Source organism: Humulus lupulus, chromosome 6 (genome assembly GCF_963169125.1).
Source record: "Humulus lupulus chromosome 6, drHumLupu1.1, whole genome shotgun sequence".
In the NCBI taxonomy this organism is placed as follows: Eukaryota; Viridiplantae; Streptophyta; class Magnoliopsida; order Rosales; family Cannabaceae; genus Humulus; species Humulus lupulus.
This window is the reverse complement of record NC_084798.1, coordinates 12,622,602-12,646,662: the sequence shown is the minus strand read 5'-3', so window position 1 is coordinate 12,646,662 and position 24,061 is coordinate 12,622,602. Positions and strand designations below refer to the sequence as shown.

Genomic DNA, 24,061 nt, shown 5'->3' with positions numbered 1-24,061 from the left:
TACAATGCAATAGACTACAAACTTATCATTGGGTGTCGGTACATAAAGTATTGGTGCTGAGCATATCCTTAAGCAACTGGAAACTCTCTTCACACTTATCCGTCTTGTTGAACCTTTGCTGCTTTTGGGTCAGGTTGGTAAGTGGAGTGGCTATCTTAGAAAAGCCTTCTACAAACCTCCGGTAATAGCCTGCTAGTCCCAGAAAACTTCTTACCTTAGACGCGTTCTTTGTTCTTGGCCAATCTTTACAACCTCTACCTTAGATGGGTCTACCGCAATCCCATCCTTGGATACTATGTGGCCGAGAAATGCTACTTGTGAAAGCCAAAATTCGTAATTCTTGAACTTGGCGTAAAGCTGATGCTCCTTTAGTCACATCAAGATCAACCTTAAATATTTCTCATGCTCGACTTTATCCTTTGAGTACACCAAGATATCGTCAATGAATTCTATGATGAATTTTTCCAAGTAGTCCTTAAAGACCATATTCATTAAATCTATAAACGTGGCTGGAGCGTTGGTAAGACCAAAAGACATAACTAGAAATTCATAATGTCCATAACGAGTTCTAAAAGTCATCTTGGGATTATCCTCTTCCCGTACTTTGAGATGTGATACTCGGTCCGTAGATCAATCTTTGAAAACACATTTTCCCCTCGGAGTTGATCAAACAAGTTGTCAAGTCGGGGTAGCGGGTACTTATTGTTAATTGTCACCTTATTCATCTTGCGATAATCTATACACATATGCATACTTCCGCCCTTCTTCTTCACAAATAGAATCGGTGCTCCCCATAGCGAATGGCTCGTTCTAATGAAACCCAAGTCTAAGAGTTCTTCTAACTACATCTTTAACTCCTTGAGTTCAGTAAGAGCCATTCGGTATGGTGCCTTGGAGGTAGGCTCGGTGCCCGGTACTAATTCGATTGTGAAGTAAATTTTTCGCATCGACGGCTATCCTGGAAATTCGTCAAGAAATACCTCTGGAAATTCCCTTAAAATATGTACATCTCTGACCTTTAGTGGTGTTCCCTTTACCACATCTGTAACGTTGGCTAAGAATGTGTGACATCATTTTTCTATCATCCTCTGAGCTTTGAGAGATGAAATAAGTGGCGTATGTAGTCTTAAAACTTTTCCCATATAGCATCATTTCTGACCATCAGGAGTCTCGAACATCATTTTCTTACGTCTGCTATCGATGGTTACGCCATGCCTTGCTAGCCAGTCCATTCCTAATAACATGTTGAAATATTAAATCTCTAGTTCTATCATGTCTCCTTCTAGTTCTACGTCCTCAATTGTGATCGGTACATCTCATACGATCCGTGATAATAGGACTACTTCACCCGAAGGCAACTATGTCACAAACCTAGTTCTACAAGGTTTGTCTAATTTCTATATCATTCCTAACGGGATATACGAGTATATTGCTCCCAAATCAAGTGATACTAGAACATATACTATCGAGGATAGGAATCTTCCTGTAAATGCTTGTTACTAGCATGGGCTCCTCCCTGGGTCAAGTCAAAGACTTTGGTCTGGAACCATAATTTAATCCCTCTTCTCCTTCTGCTTGAGCTGCGGACATTCCCTCTTTCGATGACTTTCCTAACCACAGTTGAAGCATCCCTTTATGTTTGCATGACATTCCCCAAGATGTTTCTTTTGGCCCTTAGAGAATTGTGGGTATTCTACATAACCTGACTTATTGCCACCATTGTTTGTCTGTGCTCTTTTATCACCATTGGCCTGCTTATCATCTAGATGCCTTCTCTTCTGACCATTACTATTGCTATGCTGATGACTGTTGTTGTGGTTGTTCCGACCATGCTGAGGATGACCCTGTTGTTTCGGCTCAAGCTTACTAGCCTTCTCCTTACTTACATTCACCTGAAGCCTTTATACTTCTATTGTCGTTTCTAGAACATCGACATCGGTAGTATTTCCCGGGTTTGCTAGCTTAACCCCTAATTCAATCTTTGGTCTAAGTCCTCTAATGAACTTGGTCACCCTCAAAAAGTCAGTTGGAACCAACTCTGGTGCAAACTTGGCTAATCTGTTGAACTGCCGAGCATATTCTACTACTGTTAAGTTGCCCTGCTTCAAACTAGCGAACTCCTCGACCCTTGTAGCGATGACTGTCGAGTTGTAATACTTCTTGTGGAACAGATCCACAAATCTTGTCTATATCATGGTGGTGACATTATTAGTCTACTGAACTAAGTCCCACCATATTCTAGCATCCTTCTTAGGCAGAGATGAAACGCAGGATATGCGCTCCGCATTGCCGCGATTCATACGCGCTAGGATTGGCTCTACATTTCTGAGCCATTCTTCTGCCTCAAAGGGGTCTGTTGTCCCTTCAAAGTTTGGAGTGTGTTGCTTACGAAACCGCTTGTAGATTGGCTCCATGTACTGAGTTGTGTATGGCGCATAGTTCGCCATTGGCCATCCCATATAAGGACCTACTTGATGGGGTACTTGAGCCATTTGTTGAGGCCGTGGTTGGAACTGAGGTGGAGGCTGAGTCTGTTGTTGCTGTAGTAATTCCTCCACTTGCTGTCGTAGCCAGACAATTTCTGCAGTGATGTCCATCAGTGGCGGCGCACTTTTAATAGCAGCAGTAGCGGCAACACACGCTTCTCTTCTTCGAACTAGAGGGGCTTTATTAGTTTCATGGGCGGCGCTGGAGGCATCGACATTTGTGCGTGCAGACCTTCTGAGCGACATCTTCAAGAAAGTTCTAATAGTGGAGAAAACATATTAGAACTTACCCTAATAGGCTCTAAGGCAAAACTTATTCTAAGCAAACATAGCTCGGACTTATTAATTTATGACTTCTTATGAAAAAAATTATGTGAGCATTCTTTATAATTAGGGTGTGTTTCTAAACTTTAGAAAAATAAGCCATCTTTATTATTTTCTAAGTGTGTTTCTAATTATCCTATATGACTTAATTCTCAGGCTCGAAACTCATCGTTGTTCCAAAGTTAACCATATTGAGGGAGGGCTGGGATCAGTAATATCGTTCCCTCTACAATGCCCCCCTAAAATCTCAATATAGAACCCGGTCCATTGATTTGTATCCACCCTCAACGAACTTGGTCATTATTTATTAAATTTATTATTTATTATGATTGTAAAAAAATCAAACTCATACATGTCATTAAAAAATAACAATGATATTTATTTGGAAAAAAAAGTTTTCACTATGTACAATCATAAATGTAAAGATAATAAATAAAACAAATAACAAAAAATAAATTAATTTACAAATATTCTTAAATGAAAACATAAGGGCTAAAACGTTAACTAAACACATAATCGTACCAACTATAACATAAACAACTTACATTGGCGGTTAGATTTGGACCTGAGCATGTGTATCAAGGATAACTTCATGTAAATGGACCGTTGCTCTGATACCAACTGTAATGACCCAACTATTTCTAAGACCTTGGACCATTAGATCTACTATACATAGCTACTATTTTGGGAAAGATACATAAGAAATAATATAACTTTATTAAACCTCAAAATATTGTATCAAATACATAATAATAGAAAATATGGCATGGGTACCCATTGTTAAAAACATAAAACATGATTTTAAACGAAAGAAAATTGTTTACAAAACTAAATGCGGAAAAACATGATTTAAAAGACTATAAATAAATAACTTCATCCTTGATCGACACACAGTCCACACATTCCATCCATCCTCAACACACAAGCCAAGCTACCAAGAATCCTTCTGCCTTCCATATTCATTTTCTTGCGTCACACTAAAAGTAAAGGAATGAGCCCAATGCCCAGTAAGGAAAACCTACTAAAAACATACATCATATATCATAAGCATAAAACTACAACATAAGCATAAACTATAAAACATATGACTATAAAATCATATATCATAAGCATACACTATAAAACATATGGCTATAAAAACATATATCATATAGGACTACAATACTAATGGCCATTACCTCATTAACATGGCATGCGATAAACCATCTAGGTCCCTTGTCTAATATTTGAGGTAGGTTAGATCACATGGTAGTATATGATAATCCATCTAGGTCCCCTGTCTAATATCTAAGGTAGGGTAAACCATAACTCTAAACCATGAAAATGATAAACACTAAGGCTTGCTAGCTAAGTAACTATGAGCCCTAGATAAAATAAAAAAAAACATATCATAACATATTATAACATAAACTTATCATAACATATTATACATAACATAACATATAAGCATATAGAAACTATCCTATGTTCTTTACCAACACTGGGATATTTGAGAACAAAGACGGGATTTGGAACACTCTTAAAACCAACAATACAAATGGTGAGTATTTCTAAAGAATAAAGAATGAAAAGACTATAACTAAACCACCAAGAGAAAACTTACCAAAAAGACACCTTAAGTTCAAAGAACTTAAAAACCTAACCACAAAATCATAACAAAAGTTAGAACCTGAATGAAAACTAAAGAGACTAAGGAATCAAACAGAATTTGAACTTAAGGATAAGAGTACCTTAGTTGGCCCTATGGATTGGTCTAACTCCAATACCGAAATACACTAAACCTCACTTCCCAAAGTGTTTTATAAAGCTTAAGAATGATAAGCTTTTTCCTTTCCCATCCAAGTGTATCACTCTTATGTTCTCACTAACACCTTGGAATATGATCACAGCTGAAGAGTAAGTGAAAGGGATGGGTTCTAAGTCTTATTTATAGAGTTCTAGGAATAAAGTTCTTCTTTTTGGCTTTGAATAAAAATAATGAATTTAATTGAAAATATTTGAATATTCTTCAGTCAAAGGCTTAGGACTTGGTCAAATTTTTCAGAGAGAGGTTTAAGGAGTCAAAGCTTGATTTTTTAAGAGTAAAAAAATAAAAATAATAAAAACAAATAGAATCCTAACTTCTAACTCCCTAAATCTCGTAACTCTAAACTCACATGCAGTAAAATCAACATAACTGGAGCTGTAGGAATCTGATTTAGACCATCTTTATACCGTTAAAAAGCTAATTCAATTATCTAAAACTTTCTAGAAATACTATTTTTCAAAATTCATAACATAACTGGATCAAAAATAAGTCGGAAGTTACAGTACTCTAAAGTTACGGAAAATCTATTTAATTATCTAAATAACAACCTAATCCACAAATAAATAAAGTTGTGACAAATGTCATGCTCCTAACAGATTTTGGTGAAGACTATGTCTTATATTTTCCTTATTTTATCATTAAAATAATAATTCCTTAATAATCATGCATATGACAAGTGTCATAATCCTATTGGGTTTTATCTACACCTTAGGCTATAATTCATATTCTTAAACCATTGGTTAAACTTATAAAATCCATAGTTATTGCTAAGAGTTTCCAACGAAGTCCCGGTTTGAACCAAAATCCATGAAATCTAACATACTACAAATTAATACTAGATATTCCTACTACTACTACTATCTAACTAGCTAAGTAAAATTTTGGGACTCTACATAACCCCAATCCAAGTGTTTAACACTCTAAAGTAACACTCTAAAGTAAACCTAGCAGCTTGAAGGCTCTGAACTCAGCTTGAAGAATGAAAGAAAAGGCTTGGTACTAGGTCCTATTTATAGAGTTCAAGAATGAAAAGATATTCTTTTAGCTTAAATAAAATAATGAATATTTAATTGAAAAACATTTGAATATTCGTTCTGCAGAGGCTTAAGACTCAGTCAAAAAGATTCTGAGGCTAGCTAAGAGGTTGTGGGTTGATTTGAGCTCGGTTTCAAAATGATTAAAAAATATTGCCCTAGAGCCAATATATCGCCCATGGTAGGCGATATATCGCTTGGGCTTATATTCCCGAGGCTCGTTGAAATGTTCGTGCGAAGTTATGTATTTTTCGTATTCCCCAAGTGGCGATATATCGCCCCCTAGAGTTGCAATATTGTAATGACCCACTACTCTAGACCTTGGACCATTAAAAGATACTATGCTAATCATAAGAAACCGTACATATATGAAAACATCATAACTTTATTTAAAACTATAAAGCAAATGTTAAACTACATAAAATTTAAAGTAGGATATGGGATCCCATTGTTTTTAAAATAAAAACATAACATAACTTTAAATAAAGGGACTACAACATAAAGTGCGGAAAATACATATAAAGCATAATTTTTAAAAGACTAAGAAGCGACTTCATCCTCGAATCGAACGCTAAGTCTACCGATTCCATCCCACCTTAATACACAACCCCCAAGCTGCCAAGATTCTTTCCACCACCATAGCTATTTTCCTGCACATATAAACATAAAGGAATGAGCCTAATGCCCAGCAAGGAAAATCTAACAACATAAGTCATATACATAAAATTCATATCATATGCTAAAAACATACCATAAACATATACCAAAAGCATATCATAACCATAATGGCCATTATACTACTTGGGGCTTGTTAACTAATCAAGTCATATGCCCATTAGATTTGTGGGGCTTGCTAGCTAAGCAAGTCATATGCCCATAAATTTATTGGGGCTTGTTAGCTATACAAGTCATATGCCCAAGTCTACCAACATAAATATTATAACATTTCATAACACATTAATCATAAGATAACATATAACATATAAATCCTATCCTATTTTCCTTACCAAAAATACCGGGATATGAGAACAGGATTGGGACTTTGGAACACTCCTAAAAACCATTCAATAAGCGTGAGTATACTAAAGAAAAGGGATGAAAAGAATGAAAGAACTATCCATCGAAAAGATACTTACCAAGAACCTGACGTTTAAGATCTTATATTTCCTAACCAAGAATAAAGAATAGAGTTAGAATTTTGAGTAGAAAACTATAAGAATAACACATAAATGAACTAGAATAAGGAATACCTTGAGTGCTTCTACAACCGAACTACACCTTGAACCGAAATATACTATAAACCTTACTTCCTGGGTGTTTATTAAGATTATAAAGTTAAAGCTTATATTCCCAACCCAAGTGTTTAAGCACTCAAAAATAACCTAGCAGCTTGCAGACTCTGAACTTAGCTTGATGAATGAATAAATGGCTGGGTACTAGGTCCTATTTATAGAGTTCAAGAATGAAAAGATCTTCATTTAACTTGAATAAAATAATGGCTTTTTAATTGAAAAATATTTGAATTATCGTTCAGCAGAGACTAAAGACTCGGTCAGAAAGATGCTGGACTTATCAAGAGGTTAAAGATTAAAATGAGCTCGGTTTTAAAAACATTAAAAAATCTGTCAAATGAGCTGATATATCACCCTTAGTAGGCGATATATCGCCTGGGCTAATATGCCCGAGGCTCGTCGAGATGTTCGTGTGAAGTTTACATGTTTTTCATATCCTCGTATGGCGATATAGCGCCCCCTAGTGCTGCGATATATCGGCATACGCTAAAATATTATACACGAAATTGCACATTTTCAGCCTAATTTGAATTGAGTAAACAGCCTTGACTAAGTCCTTTAACGATTTCAAAGCTGCTGATAGACCCTAGGATATTCAAATATTGATCTTAATAAACTTATTCCTCAAAAATACTTAATTATCATTAAACATACACAAGACATGTGTTACTATCTTATTGGGTCTATCAAAACCTTATAATATAATAAATATCACCATCAATATCAGTCATATTAATCAAACCTTAGGTTAAAATTAATATTCTTAAACTATAGGTTTAACTTAGAAAATCTACAAGTGTTACTACGAGTGTCCAACCAAGTCCCGGTCTGAACCAAAATCCACAGTCATAAAAATACTACAACTATTACTATTGCTACTACTATCTAACTAGCTAAGTAAAGTTCTTGGACTCTACAGATATATCGACATACGCTAAAATATTATACACGTAATTACACTTTTTCAGCCTAATTTAAATTGAGTAAACAGCTTTGACTGAGTCCTATAACGATTTCAAAGCTGCTGGCAGACTCAGGGGTTTTCAAATATTACTCTTATAAAATCATTCCTCAAAAATACTTAATTTCTCAATAAACATGCACATGACAAGTGTCGTGATCTTATTGGTTCTATCTAAACCTTATAGTATAATAAATAACATCTTTATAATCAACTATATTAATCAAACCTTATGTTATAATTAATATTCTTAAACTATAGGTTAAACTTATAAAATCTATAAGTATTGTTATGAGTGTTCAACTAAGTCCCGGCTTGAACCAAAATCCACAATAATAAACATACTACAACTATTACTAGCCATTACTATTACTACTACTATTCAACTAGCTAAGTAAAATTCTTGGACTCTACAAATGGTTTTTGGATAAAGACTTTTATTCATATCGGTCCATGTCATATATAATCATATTATATAAAGCACCTTTATCGAGATGTCTTACCACATCAATAATCTGAATCTAGATTATTTGTATCAACATAACACTCAGCAAACCGTACTTACAACCCTAATTAAAGAATTCCTTAACTTTAATTTGTTGTTGTTGACTATTTTTATTTATTCATGTGATCTTAATTCTCTCGTACTAATACAAGATCACATCTTCAATAATGAATATGGAATTTTTCTGATATTTACAAAATTATTCAAACAATAATTAAATAATCCAAATATAACAATAATAAATCATTGTATTTATTTATTCATAGAAATAACAAATGTCTTTTACATGCTTTTAGGACATACTCCCAACACCAGGACCTAAAGAAACACCTTGTGGAACCTCCGATCTTGTCAAAACCTTTCATAGGTGAAGTCTTGTACTTTTATCTCGCTACAATCGAGCACGTCATCAGTGTTGTGCTCGTCCGAGAAGAGAAGAAGGTACAAAAACCAGTATACTATGTTAGCAAAAGGTTACGGGGGGAAAATCAAGATACCCTTTAATGGAAAAGCTGGCCCTCAGCCTGATCCATTCGTCTCGAAAACTATGACCTTACTTCCAAGCACACCCCATCCATGTACTGATTGACTAACCACTGCGACAAGTCTTGTCTAAACTAGAGGCCTCGGGCAGATTGTTAAAATGGGCTATTGAACTCAGACAGTTTGAGATCACTTATCATCTGAGAACGACTATAAAAGGGCAGGCCTTGGAAGACTTTATTGTGGAATGTATAGGAGTATCTAATGACGAGGTTATAACCCCAGCCCACGAGCTGTGGAAACTTTTCGTCGATGGATCGTCCAATGAAAATGGATCGGGGGCAGGAATCATATTAATCACTCCAACAGGGAAGCGATTTCACTCCGCCTTGAGGTTCAGCTTCGAATCGTCCAATAACGAAGCAGAGTATGAAGCTTTATTGGCAGGACAACAGATAGCAATGGAGCTCAAGGCCAAAGCAATACACTGCTACAGTGACTCGCAGTTAGTGGTCAACCAAATCCTAGGGGAATATCAGGTTCGTGGCATAAGGATGGCCGCATATTTAGAAAAGGCTAAAGCGGCGCTCGAACATTTTGAGTTCTATGTTATAGATTAGGTTCCCCATGAACATAATTCAAATGCAAATGATCTAGCCAGGATTGCCACGTCTAGCGAAGTCGAAAAGCTAAACGTAGTACCAATACAACACTTGTCGACTCCTAGTATTAGCGAGCCTGAAGAGGAAGATGTATTTATGATTGACTCCAAACCAACCTAGAAGACCCCAATAGTTGATTACCTCGAAACTGGCATTCTCCCAGCAGAACGTAACAAGCACTACAACAAATTTGATATACAATGACTCCCTACAATGTCTTACACCATTGGTGTAAGACATTAACACTTATCACAGATTTTAAATGTTTGATGGTGGGAGACATTGAAAGTTTTTATTAATGGCTACAATTGGAAGACATTAAAAATGGTGGAAGATGTTGAAAATAGGTTGGATATGTGGCTAGGGAGACATCCAACGTCTCCACTAGGAGACATGGGACACATGGCACGTCTCCCATTGGGATATGTTGGATGTATACGGAGGACATCCAACGTCTCCCACTGGGAGATGTGACACGTGTCCCATGTCTCCCAGTGGGTGATGTTGGATGTATAAGGGGGACATCCAACGTCTCCTACTGGAAGACGTGCCACGTGTCCCACGTCTCCCAATGGGAGACGTTGAATGTCCCCTGGCATATTTAGCCCTTTTTTCTTCTTCTTCCTCCTCACATATGCATATTCGAGACATACATCAAACATAGATCATGAAGGGGGCTGTGTTTTTAGGGTTTTAAGGTTAGCTTTTTTTTTAATTTTCATGAATTTTAGTTAATTATTTTGAAAAAAAAATCATTGGTTTAGCATTAAGATGAGTAATATACATGATTTTGTGTTAGTTTTATATTTTTATGCGTTTTTTTCTATACATTGTAGGATTTATTAATTTTTCCATGGTAGGCTTTTATAGATTTATGATTTCTTAGTTTTTTTTTTAATTTAACCTATCACATTGTATAGATTTCATTAGAGTATATATGTTCATGATTTTTAAAATTTTTTATCATTATTTATTTTGAAATTTAGATATATTTTTGTATATATATTTAAACTTTTTTTTTTAAATTCTAACTATTTTGTTATATATATATAGTTATGTTAAAATAAATTTATTAAATAATTTTAAAAATATAAATATACGAAAAATTTTATGTTTTTGTTGATTATTGAGTTTTTAGGTTATGAAATTTTTCATTGATTTTTTGTTTAGGTTATAATTAGTGGCTCATTGGCGTTTTGTTTATTTGTTTAACTGTCATTTACTTATTAGATATTTAGTGATATTTGTTTAATAATGTTTAACATATTAACTAATTTAATTTCGTAGGTTGTGATTTTGTTGGTGAGATTTTAGAGAGTATTTTGCATCAAAATTTCTATATCAATCACACATTTGAGGTAATTAAGTTTCTAAAATTACAATAATAAATTATATATTGCTAGATATTTAGTGATATTTTATTTATTATTTATTAATTTAATTTTATTGGTTTGTGGATTTAATAGCGAATTTGATTACTACGTGAAGTAATTTTGCTAGCTTTTGGATTATTAATTGCAAGAGGTACATATATATTCTCTTACTTCTACTTTTAATATTATTAAACAAATGTTAGAGGAGTTTGAATATCTTAAATATTCATCCATAGTGAAGTAGGTTCTGAGATTAAAATTGTGTGCTGCGGTGATAATGGAAGGTTGAGAACTTGTGTGTTTTAGTGAAGTAGGTTCTGAGAAATTTGGTTGTGTGCTGTGGAGCTATAAGGAAGAAATTTGGTTAGGTTACTATTATAGGGGAAATGCTGCCCGAATTTATCTAGGATAATAAACAATTAGTTTTATATAGACATCCTATAAAGGAAGAAATTTATTGTATGTTGTTTGAATTGTTTGTTTTACTATTCACATGCAGATGGTTAGGTCACTATTATAGGGGAAATGTTGCCCGATTTTATCTAGGATAATAAACGATTAGTTTTAAATAGATATCCAACTTTATTACGTGCTTATTTAGTGTCGTTTCTTTTCTTTTTCATAGACATAGGAGAATATATGGATAAACAGTGGATGTCAGCGAATATGTTATCTGCGGAATATAGGATCGGGGTCGATTTGTTCTTAAGGTTTTGTTCGGAAAATGTGAAAGACCCAAATTTTACTTATTGTCCATGTCTTAAGTGTGGAAATGTTAAAAAGATGGATCTTGAAAAGATTAAAGAACACTTATATTTCAATGGGACCAACAAGAGTTACACAATTTGGTATTACCATGGGGAGATAGCTCCAATTGCTCCAACTCTGCCAAGTAGACCAAAAGGAGTGAGGAGGAATATAATAGAGGAGAATTGGGATCCATTAGATGAAATGATTGACGATGCACATTATGTTACCGATAATCCAAAGTTATTGACCTCACTATTAGGTTTTCTTTTTTTGTACCTCTTTCTTCATACACGATGCAATATTTGTTAATTTTGAATATGTCTAACAAATATTGTGTTTCTTGTATATGTCTAACCAATTTTTTTTCTTGCTTATTTTCATTTTATTAATTATGTCAATTTCAATTTAAATTAATATTAGATTGATTTCAATTTAATTAATTATTTAATTAATATTAAAATAATTTAAATTTAATTAATTATTAAATTAATATTAAAATAATTTCAACTTAATTAATTATTAAATCAAACTAAAATAATATTTATTATAAATTAATATTATTTTAATTTGATATAATAATTTAAATTTAATTAATTATTAAATCAAATTAAAATAATTTCAATTAAATTTTTTTTTTTTAAATCTGGGAGACTTTTAATGTCTCCCACTAGGAGACGTGGGAAGTCTCCCACCTCTCCTAATGGGAGACATGAGACTTGTACCTACAATGACCACGCCTACAACGTCTTCCCAATTGGGAGACATTGTAGACTTTCAATGTCTCCCAAATAAAGTCATAAAACCCATATTTTTTTGTAGTGAAGGCTCGAAAGATGATGTATCAAATTCCGAGATACACTATTGTGGATGGAAGGTTATATCGGAGAGGATATTCTATGCCATTAATCTGATGTGTGACTCCACCCGAGGCAAAGAAAATCCTAGAAGAAATTCATGAAGGATTTTGTGGAGACCACACTGGGGGGCATAGCCTATCAAAGAAAATTATAAGACTAGGATACTTCTGGCCCACTATCAAAGTAGATGCATTCAAGTATGTGAAGAAATGTGATAAATGCCAGCGATTTGCTACAATTCCACGAGCTCCTCCATCTGAGCTAACCATGATGATGTAATGACCCAACTACTCTAGACTTTTGGACCATTAATGAAACTATACTTACAAATCCTTAATAAAGCTTATATTGCGAAAATAAAATAATTTTATTAGGTAACTTGTAAAAATAAGAGTTACTTACAAAAATATCAAGAAGGATATGGGATCCCATTGTCTTAAAAACAAAACATAATTTAAAATAAAGGAGTTACATAGAAAGTGCGGAAAAATTACACATAAACCCATAAATAAAAGACTACATCCTCGAAATCGAACTCTCGACTCCTTGAATCCATTCACCATCGATACACAATCTCCAAGCATCCACAAACCTTACCGCCACTAATAGCTATATTCCGGCACATTTAAACAAAAAGGAATGAGCCTAATGCCCAGCAAGGAAAATCTAACACATACTTCATATACATAAATTTCATAATAAACATAAAGACATAACATAACACTTATTACATACACATACTATAATGGCCATTATTACTTGGGGTCCCATAGACTAAACAAGTCATATGCCCATGAGATTAGTGGGGTCCTACTAGCTAAGTAGGTCATATGCCCATAATCTATTTGGGGTCTTGTTAGTCATATGGGTCATATGCCCAAGCCTACAAACATACATATCATAACACTTATCATAACATAAGAAACATAAGATAACATATAGAACATATAACATGTGCATTTTTATCCTATTTTCCTTACCAAAGTTACCGGGATGTGAGGACAGAGTTGGGACTTTTGGAACACTCCTAAAACCATATATAACAGGGTGAGTAGATTTGAAGAAAAAGTAATGAAAAGAATGGAAGGAATGGAATGACTAAACCTTGGAAAAACATACTTACCAAAAACTTATGTGCAAGTTCTTAGATTTCCTAACCAAAATAAGAATAAGGTTAGAAGACTGAGTAGAAGACTATGAGAAAGAAAATAACATAATACCAATGAACTAGGGTATAGAAATACCTTGAAGACTTGTAGACCAATCTAAACCTCGAACCGAAATACTATGAAACCTTACTTCCCCAAGTGTTTGATAAGCTTATAATGATCAAGCTTATGATTTCCCCACCCAAGTGTTTAACTCTCACACTCTCCTAGCACTTGCAGCCTCTGAACTTAGAGTAAAAGGTGAATAATGGATGGGTACTAGGTCTTATTTATAGAGTTTAGGAATGAAAGGATCTTAATTTTACTTGAATAAAATAATAGCTTTTTAGGAGAAAATAATTTGAATAATCGTTCAGCAGAGGCTGAAGACTCGTTCAAAAAGGTGCTGGACTTATCAAGAGGTTGAATGGCTGAAAGGAAAAAGAATTCAAAAACTTTTGAAATATACTGAAGGAGGCGATATATCGCCCCCTGTAGGCGATATATCGCCTGGCCCAGTATGCCCGAGGCTGTCGTGCATCGTCTCGTGTTTTCCGTATCTACGTGCTGCGATATATTGCCCCCTATAGCTGTGATATATCGGCACACGCTGATTAATTAAACATGAAATTACACATTTTTAGCTAAGTTTGAATGGAGTAAACAGCCTTGACTAAGCCATCAACGTATTCAAAGCTGCTGACTGACCTTATAGCATTCAAACTTTTACCCTTATTAAATTTAATCCTCAAAATACTTAATCCTTAATCATCCATACATAACATGTGCTTAAAATCCTATTGGTCCTTATCTAAACCTTATAATATAATAAATATTATCCTTAATATCAGTCATATAATCAAACCTTAGGTTAACATTAATATTCTTAAACTATAGATTAAACTTAGAAAATCTATAAGTACTACTATGAGTGTCCAAATTATTCCTGGTTTGAACCAAAAATCCACAGTTACAAAGATAATGCTATAAATACTATAATACCACTATCTAACTAGCTAAGTAAAGTTCTTGGACTCTACAATTCTCCCCTACTAAAAAGAATTTCGCCCTCGAAATTTACTTACCAAATAATTTCGGATACCGGCCTTGCATGTCCTCTTCCAACTCCCACGTTGCCCCTCGTTCAGAAATGTTACTCCATAGGACTTTGACTATAGGAAAGCTCTTGGACCGTAACTTCTTCATCCCTCTGTCTAGGATGCTAACCGGTCGTTCCTCGTAACTTAAGTCTTTCTGGAGCGCTATCGTATCGTACTTGAGGACGTGAGATGGGTCTGACACATATTTGCGTAGCATCGAAATGTGGAAGACGTTGTGACTATCGGCTAGTGCTGGCGGTAGGGCTAGTCTATACGAAACTGGTCCCACTTTGTCCAATATCTCAAAAGGACCTATGAATCGGGGACTAAGCTTGCCTTTCTTCCCGAACCGCTTGACACCTTTCATAGGAGATATCTTCAGGAAGACTTGATCTTCAACTTGGAACTCCACATCGCGTCGCTTGGTATCCGCATAGCTTTTCTAACGGCTTTGAGCAGCAAGCATACGCTGTCTAATAAGCACTACTGCTTCTTGAGCTTGTCTAACATCTTCGGGCCCTAGAAGCTGCCTTTCTCCTACCTCTTCCTAGTGCAACGGTGATCGGCACCTTCTTCCATACAGCAACTCATAAGGTGCCATCCCGATCGTCGACTGGTAGTTGTTGTTGTACGAGAACTCGATCAGTGGCAGGTACTTATTCCATGATCCTCCGAAATCAAGTACACACGCGCGTAGCATATCCTCTAAAACCTGAATCGTACGCTCGGACTGCCCATCTGTTTGAGGATGGAAAGCTGTACTAAGACTTAACTTAGTACCCATAGCTTGCTGTAAACTTCCCCAAAATCTCGATGTAAACACCGATCCTCTATTTGACACTATCGTCTTGGGGACTCCATGCAACCGTACAATCTCTTGGATGTAGATGTCTGCATATTGGTCTGCCGTGTATGAAGTTCTAACAGGCAGGAAATGAGCCGACTTGGTTAGTCTATCTATCACTATCCAAGCGGAATCATGCTGCTTATTCGTCTTTGGCAGACCCGTCACGAAGTCCATGGCTATATCGTCCCACTTCTATTCTGGCACGCTAAGTGGTTGTAATAAGCCTGCAGGGCGCTGATGCTCCGCTTTCACTTGCTGGCATACCAGACACTTAGATACATACTCCGCTATGTCCTTCTTCATCTCTAGCCACCAATAGATTGCCTTGATGTCATGAGTCATCTTGGTAGACCCTGGATGAACTGAGTACGGGGTACTGTGCGCTTCTTCTAGAATTGTCTTCTTAATACTTTGATCATTTGGCACACATACCCGATCCTTATATCTCAATAAGCCTTGGCTAGATATTGAGAAATCTATAGTCTTGCTTTCTCTGACTGCATCCATATGTGCTGCTAGCGAGTCATCATGTCTCTGACCAATCCGTATGTCCTCTAGCAGATTCGATTGGATAGACAAGTTAGCCAGCTTGCCTACAACCACTTCTATTCCGGCACTGATAAGCTCCTGCTGTAGCGACTTTTCTATTCTGGATAAGGCTGCTAAGTTCCCATGGAGAAGATAAAATAGGGAGCGCCTACCGTATGGAAATTGGAGCAGAACTTCCTTGTGCTCCTTCATTGTGTCTGTAAGGGTAGGATGATGATAATTGGTTGAAGAGTCAAACACGCTATAATTAGTTCATGCCTAAACATTAAACGAGCATGAAAGGAAAATGGGTCGTATACTTATGAATTCGTCTTAATGAATAAAACTTTCAAGTAGCCAGGCCATCTGTCCAAAAGAAGGTTGACTTGAAGTTGGGAGGATGGTTGGGCATGTCCTTGAAGATATTCTTCTCTGTGGGATAGCTCGACAAGTAATAGAAGTCGTCTCCTCCCTGAGCTCGGGAAGGATTGCTTTTCAAGCAAAAGAGATACAGGATCTCCCTTGGCGAAGGTCCTTCCTACTTTAGTTCGTGGTACAACGATCTCAGAGATGACAAGACTCTATATGAATTGGTCTGGAGTTGTAAGGGCGTGAGCTCGAAAAAACCCTGAAAGTCCTTAAAAATGGACTTCAAGGGTAATAGAGCCCCTGCCATCATATGCTCCTGACTTCAGGCCGCGAGCCTCAGTTTATTGTTGGGACGGCCATCTCCCGAGGCGTAGCAGCTTTGTTCGTTGGAGGTAGGAGCTCGACACCTCAACAAGCCTGACAATCCTAGGTCGTGACGAGCCAGGATGTTAGAGATTTGTCCTAACGAAGAAATCGTGCTCCAATAATGCTCGACCTCGAAAAATTATTCCCTTGAGGTAGGAATGGTAGCTGGTTACAAGGTGGACGGGTGATTTGATGTTTCCATCAGTGAGAAAATGAGGTCCCCCAGATTGAAGGCGACAGTTACTTTGAGCTTGGGGTCGAGAGGGACCGGTCTAAGCTCGGGGTCTGGGTCTGGATAGATTGCGACCTGAAGTTTTTTCCTTTTCCTTTCCTCGACCCCGTCGATTTGACGCCGGAAGTGAGCTCGAATATCTTCTTGCTCACACTTCACTTTGTGCGCATGAATTAGCCGCTGATTTTGTGTGAAGGGCGATTCAGGGCTTGGAGTTGTCGGAGAATAGGGAATTGCGAGCACTGATCCCCACCGTTCTTCAAGATTCTGCGACATCTAACAAGAAAGAAAAGGGTGAGGGCCAGGCACACAAGGAATGAAGAATAAAATTTTAGGTGATTCGAGCTCGAAAGCTCAAAGTCAAAGAGTAAGCTCGATTGAGATCAAAATCTCAAAGGAACGTGATGAATTCGAAGGAGCCCCGAGCCATTGAAAGATTCAGGCTTCGAGCATATATTTAACTTGAAAAATAGAAAAGTGGATTTTTTTTAAAGAATCCAGAATTTTCAGGGAAAAAGTTGACGGTTACTCAAAAAGGTGCTAATTTTGGGAAATGTCCAATTTAAAACCCTAATTCAGTACCCCATTTCTTGGTCTACATGGTACGTCACTCGTAGTCTAAAAAATAATAAAAAAACATATACATTTGCATCCTCCACACTAAATATGGGTTTGAAACCCATGATACCATAAATTTTTTGAACCCAGAGTCTACACAATATCAGCTAAACAAATGTGATTGAGATTAATAATTGCTACGAATATTCTTATAAAACTAGTGAAGTATCTAGTAAATATGCTTACGGTGCAACAAGAACATAGAAATGTAAAAGCAGAATATGTATAAACAAACGGGATCAAGAACAAAAACTTATATAGTGGCTTGCGGATACAGAGAGATTGATGACTGGAGGAGTGGTTGCAGGAACGTTCTCACGAAGTTGAACAAGCCAAGGTCATTTTGTTTTCTTGGTTTGGAGAACATGCAAGGACAAGACAATGTTTGCGTTCTGGTTTTTCTTTTTCTCTCTGAAAGCATGAAAATGAAAGTGAAGAAGGAGAAAAGATGAGGCTATATATATGTGAATCGCAAAAGAAGGTCAAAGGTCAGGCTAATCTGAGCCATTAGCTAGATTTGGTATCTAATCTGACGGAAGAGTACAAACGTGATGATGGCAGTATAAAGTTGGCAGGCGAATAGACGTGGGCATGGTACCAAAAAGCACACGAGTACTCTGATTGAGCAACCCCTAGCTGACGCATGTCCACTCTTCAGCATTTTAAATGGTACAGTGTCCAAGGAGGGCAGTTCAAAAGTTTCCTCTTCATAGGATTCGATCTGATACTTTTGAGGGGGCAAAATGTTACACCTAGATTTCGAGCATGAGGAATTATGATGCTGAAATCTAGGCTCGTTAGGTGTAAGCTCGAAATGTGCATAGTCATCATATGATCTTCCAGTCAGACGGGCTCGCTGTAAATGATGACCTCGTGAGCTCGAGCAGTGTAGCCTCGAAGATGCTCCGAGCTTATGAGGTAAGCTCACAATAGCAAAGAGCTCAACACTTGTATATATTTCTTGAAGCATCTCTTGCCCTCAGACAAGATGGTTTGAGCTCGAGAAGTACAAGCTCGAATGTGATGACTTCGTCAATGGTTACTTGTTGGGAACAAAGGTGAAGCAAGAATAACGAGCTCGTGATTGAGAAATAATCTCGAAGGCATAATAAGCCCAAATCTAAGCCAGTCAGTTACGTAGGAATGTATTTATTGTTAGAAAATCCCTATATTTAAGGGATATGATGTAATTAGTTATTTAATCCCACATTCTAGGGGATATTGTCATGCACGTAGAAAATAATGCATTAAATGGCTTTACATCATTTGATTTACAGAATATCTTCCCAAAATATGTGGGAACGAATTCTAAAGCATTCTCTATAAATAGAGAAGAACACTCCATTTGTAAGGGACTAAAATTTTGAGATCTTGAGAGAAAACTCTGGGCAATTATTCTCTAAAAAGTTTCCAGAAAACTCCCAAGTACTTATAACACAGATTCGTGGACTAGGCAGATTTAACTGCTGAACCACGTAAAAGATCTTGTTGTCATCTTCTTATTTCATTTCCTTTGATATATTCTTGTTTAATTACTCTCCTATTTAAGTTGATGAAAAATGGCCTCAACAAGTTCAATAAAGAAATTACAAAATAATCATAATTCCTAGTGGATAAAAGAAAACAGAAAAGAAAAATCCCACTAACCAAAAAAAAAAAAAATCAAAGGATTTGCCAACATCAATTTTATCTTACACTTTTCCAAGAAATAGCTGTGCTAGCCAAAGTGAAAATATATCTAGAAGTTGACTTTAAATCATCCACAAAACCACCAAAATCAGAATCTGAATAACCAATAACTCGGAGATTCCCAAATTGCTTATAAACAAGCATAAAATTCTTGGTTCTTTGTAAATATCTCAAAACTTTCTTTGCAACAACCCAATGATCATGCCCAGGATCAGACAAATATCGGCCAAGAACATTTACCACAAAAGCAATATCAGGTCTAGTGCAAATTTGTGAATACATCAAACTCCCTAGCACACTTGCAAAGGGGATGTTTGACAATTCTTCTCTCTCTAAGTTGTTCTTAGGACATTGTTGCTTACTAAATTTTTCCTTTTTCAGAATAAGGACAGAACCCAGTTTACATAGATCCATTGTAATGTCCCAAAATCCCTAATAAGGTTTAGGACGTTGATTAGGAGGCCGGGAGGGCCATAAAGGATTTATTATGCCATTAAATAATTCTATGCATGTTTATGTGAATTATATTATAGTATGATGATAAATGCATGCATATGCGTCAATTTTTTTTAATTATAAGATCATTTTGATAATTTGGCCCGTTGAGGGCGTAATTGTGTATTTTCATGCATGTGGATGAATTATGAATAATACCACATTATATGTGGATTTTTTCGAGCCATTCGGCATGAGACGATCATGGAATATAAGTTTTCGGTCAGGTCATAACGGGTTTAATTTTGGGGCTTGGGGTGAGTCTCGGGGTATTTTGAGGATTAGAACATTTTCGGGAATTAAAGGGTAATGGGATATGATTTATTAGGATTTGAGAATATTGAGAATAGTGTGAATTGAAGAGTGTTAATTATAATTAACGGGATAGGTAGGAAAGGACGATTTTGCCCTTGGTGGCTGTTAAGGCTTTTACTTAGGCATGAGGGCATTTAGGTCTTTTCACCCTAAAGGATATGTTTCAGCTATTAAAGCTTAGAAGGCTATAGAAAAATAGAGCATCCTTCTCTTTCTCTCCCATTTCTCTTTGGATTTTGAAGCTTCTTTTGAGTAATCGTGCTAGGGAACCAAGTTGTGATAAGCTAGGGTTGTGGTCTACCATTGAAGAGGGTGCTAAGCTGAGATTGAGGTGAGTTTCTATCAATTAAAACCTTAGTTCTTTCTCTATTTTCCTTTGGAGTATTAGTTTGGTTTTTGAGTTGGAAAGTTGAGAATTTGATGGAAGTTTTGGCTAGGGTTACTTGGGTTGTGATGCCTAGGGCATGTGTAGATAATATTTGGGTTCAATTGGGGATTTAAATGGTGTTTGGGAGCTTTTTTTCATTTTGGAAATAGAAAACTCGAAGGAAGAAGAACCAGGGCTGTTCCAGCCTGGTCCTATCGCTATAGCGCCCAAGGGAGGGCGCTACAGCGCTGTCCAGGGCCAAACTGCCTTGGTTGTAGCACTGGGGGTGCTAGGGGGCAGCGCTGTAGCACTACCCCGTTTTCTCAGATGCATTTTTTAGGTATTTTTTAAGGGTTTTTGGCTCGGGGTTTCAATTCCTAAGGCTTAGGATCAAATCTACTCACCGTTTGGGTATAATTCGGGGTCCTAGGAGTGAGATTTAGGACAAGACCATTTTATTGCTGATTTCATTAGTTGGAGGATTGGTTATGAATAGGTGACCGCTAAGGGATTAAATGATCGATCGTTCTTAAGGGTCGTTCAGTTGTTATTTCTCGCTCGAACCAGAGGTAAGAAAACTACACCCAGTATGTGATGCATGTGATGCACGGAAACATGTGATTAGGGCATGCCATGAATGTTGAATGTGAGATTGATCAAAGCTTGAGTCTCTGTGTTTATGCATGATCCTAATTATTCTAGCAATTGTTAAGTAAGCATGTTGAATGCCCTACATTTGCATATTTGACATATGATATATGTCTGGTAGCATTGCTTACTTGTGCATGGCACTGACTAACTAGTCAAAATTGACAATGGTGTCAGTATTAACTATGAAGCTATAACTCACTTGTCAAGTTCGGAAGTAGTACTGAGCACTGGTCACCTGGTATTCACTAATAAGTCAAGAACGGTCTTAGCGTGTTTAACGAAAGCTGATAAAGATTAGATCTAATCGACACCTGCATTGAATGACTCAAATAAGCATTAATGCCGGACCGACCTCAAGTTCGATGAAAACTAAAAATGCTTGTCTAGCCTAAGGCTAGTAACTTAGAGCCAGGGACAAAGAGCCCCAATGACTGTTTAGTCACATGGCTATGGGTGCTGAGCCCAGGTGACTGTTTCGTCACATAGCTGTGGGTTCCGAGCCCCGTAGTGACTTGTTCGTCAGTCACTCATCTGATTACAGCCATGGTCAGAAATCCCTGGTGCCTGCTTTGTCACATGGCTATGGGTACTAAGCCCCTAGTGACTTGCACTTCAGTCACTCATTATGGTTTAATAGAAGCCCAAAGTGATATTCACTCAACTGTTCAAGGCTATAAGCTCTGTATGATTATAATGATCATCATTCGCATGGTTGTGGGTGCTGAGGCCCATGGTGACTTGCTTGTCAGTCACTCATTATGGTTAATGGAACCACCAGTGTTAAATCACTCATTTGATTAGGATTGACTTGATATTCATCCAATCAGGAGGGCAGGATTTTTAATCCTAGATTCCCCAGCATTGTCTAAACTTATTTGCATGCTTGAATAGGTTATAAATTGCTAGGCATGCCAGATATAATTTTGTGAAATTATATTACTGTTCATGAGCATATTAGTTTTCTTGCTGGGCTTCGGCTCACAAGTGCTATGTGGTGCAGGTAAAGGCAAAAGAAAGCTGGACCATCCTTGAGTTGGAGAGCTTAGGTGAAAATGTGTACATATGCGCTGCTCGACCGCCACGGCCTAGGGCTGAAAAAGGAACTAGGGTTAAACCCTTTTTGCCGCTTAGATCGGCTGGTTGTAAATGTTTTCTTGTAATGAACCCTTAAATTATATTTTTGGGATCCTAATGTATACATTAAACATTTTAGTGAAACGTTATGTCTTAACCAAAATTGTTAATCCTAAACCGCTAATCATACTTAGTTACACGATTATGGCCAAATGACTTGGTTAGTGAGTTTGGCACTGTTAAAAATGCACACCGTAATGGTCCCTGGAGTTTAGAGCGTTACAACTTGGTATTAGAGCGAGTCAATGGTTCTGAAGACAAGTTGGGCATGTACACTCGTCACTGAAGACAGCTTCACTCAGGGAATGGTAACTATTTCTGTAGTTATGTGTTTAACTGCTTAAATAGAATGTAAACGCTTTACTTACATATTGTATTCAGGAGCATGAGATTCTGATCGAGCCTGACTCTTGATTATGTGATTACCTGCTCCATGAATATATATCATTGTCATATTTGCATGCTGGAGTTGGAAGCATGGTATGTATGTTTGAAGAGCATGGTTTTATGATTAATGAATCAATGCCATGGGCATGTTTCTAGCACGGCAATGGTTTGTGAATGTATAAGTGGTTTGTGATTGTAGTGTGGTAAGATTGTTACCATGGGAAAGCTCTTGATATGCTCATCATGTTTAATAGGTCAAGTTATTGACTGCAAATTCAATCAACAGGTTTGAATTCAGGACAGATAATGAAGCTTGGTGGTGGTTATATAGAGGCTGGGAGTTTTAGCCAGGGGTTGACTCCTTCATCTGCCCTTCAGAATTTCCAGAAAATGTTTACAAATTTACAATCAAGATTGCAGAGGCATGAGGAAGAGATTAGGTGTTTGAAGCAACAGTGGAATCTGTCATGAAACACCTCTTCCTTTGTTTTGTCAGGAGTGGCACCAGTTTTGGCTAAGCCTACGGTTGAGAGTAGGTGGGAATTCTCTGTGAAAGATTCCAAGAGTATTACCCTCTAGTCTTTGAGGGAGGCCAAGATCCATTCAAAGCTACGCAATGGATGGGCATGATTAGTTCCATTCTGGACAGTATGGGGCTCGTAGGTAACGATAGGGTGATTTGTGTGACATATGTATTGCGGGATGATGCCCAAATGTGGTGGGAAGTAGTATCCCAGAAACGAGACACAGTTGTGATGGACTAGAAGGAGTTTAGGCAGTTATTCAATGAAAGGTATTATTGTGATGCAGCCAAGACTGCTAAGATGAATGAGTTTCCAAACCTGGTTCAAGAAAATGCAACAGTAACTGAGTATGTTAACAGATTTGATGGGTTGGCCAAGTTTGCTTTTGACATGGTACCCACAGATGTAGCTCAAAAGGAAAGGTTTCTCCAGCGATTGAATTCCAAAATAGCTCAGGGCATTAGAGTTACCCCAATGCATGAAACCTCCACCTATGCTCAGGTGGTAGGGAAGGCTCTTGCTGTTGAGAGCATAAGAAATGAGAAGAAGAAGAGTGCCAGAGAGCACGGAGCTCAGACAGTGACACCACCATTTATTGGAGCAAGCAAGAATGAAAGCTGGAAGACTTATCCAATATGTGCTCGGTGCAAGAGGTGTCATCTGGGAGAATGCCGAGCAAAGGCATGTTTCTTATGTGGCATGGTTGGGCATTTCAAGAAGGATTGCCCAATACTAAGAAAGGATGAGCAAAATGGGA

General features: G+C 37.0%; 1 protein-coding gene across 1 annotated transcript; it reads right to left on the bottom strand.

Annotated features, from left to right (window-relative positions):
* Window positions 1-19,428: 19,428 nt before the first annotated feature.
* Window positions 19,429-19,845, bottom strand: LOC133784712 (secreted RxLR effector protein 161-like). Its single transcript, XM_062223995.1, has one exon. The coding sequence runs from the start codon at window positions 19,843-19,845 to the stop codon at window positions 19,429-19,431; it is 417 nt and encodes a 138-aa protein (XP_062079979.1).
* Window positions 19,846-24,061: the final 4,216 nt, after the last annotated feature.

Excerpts from the sequence above, each read along its gene's own strand:
- LOC133784712 (XM_062223995.1), bottom strand. The coding sequence starts at position 19,845 with ATGGATCTATGTAAACTGGGTTCTGTCCTTATTCTGAAAAAGGAAAAA.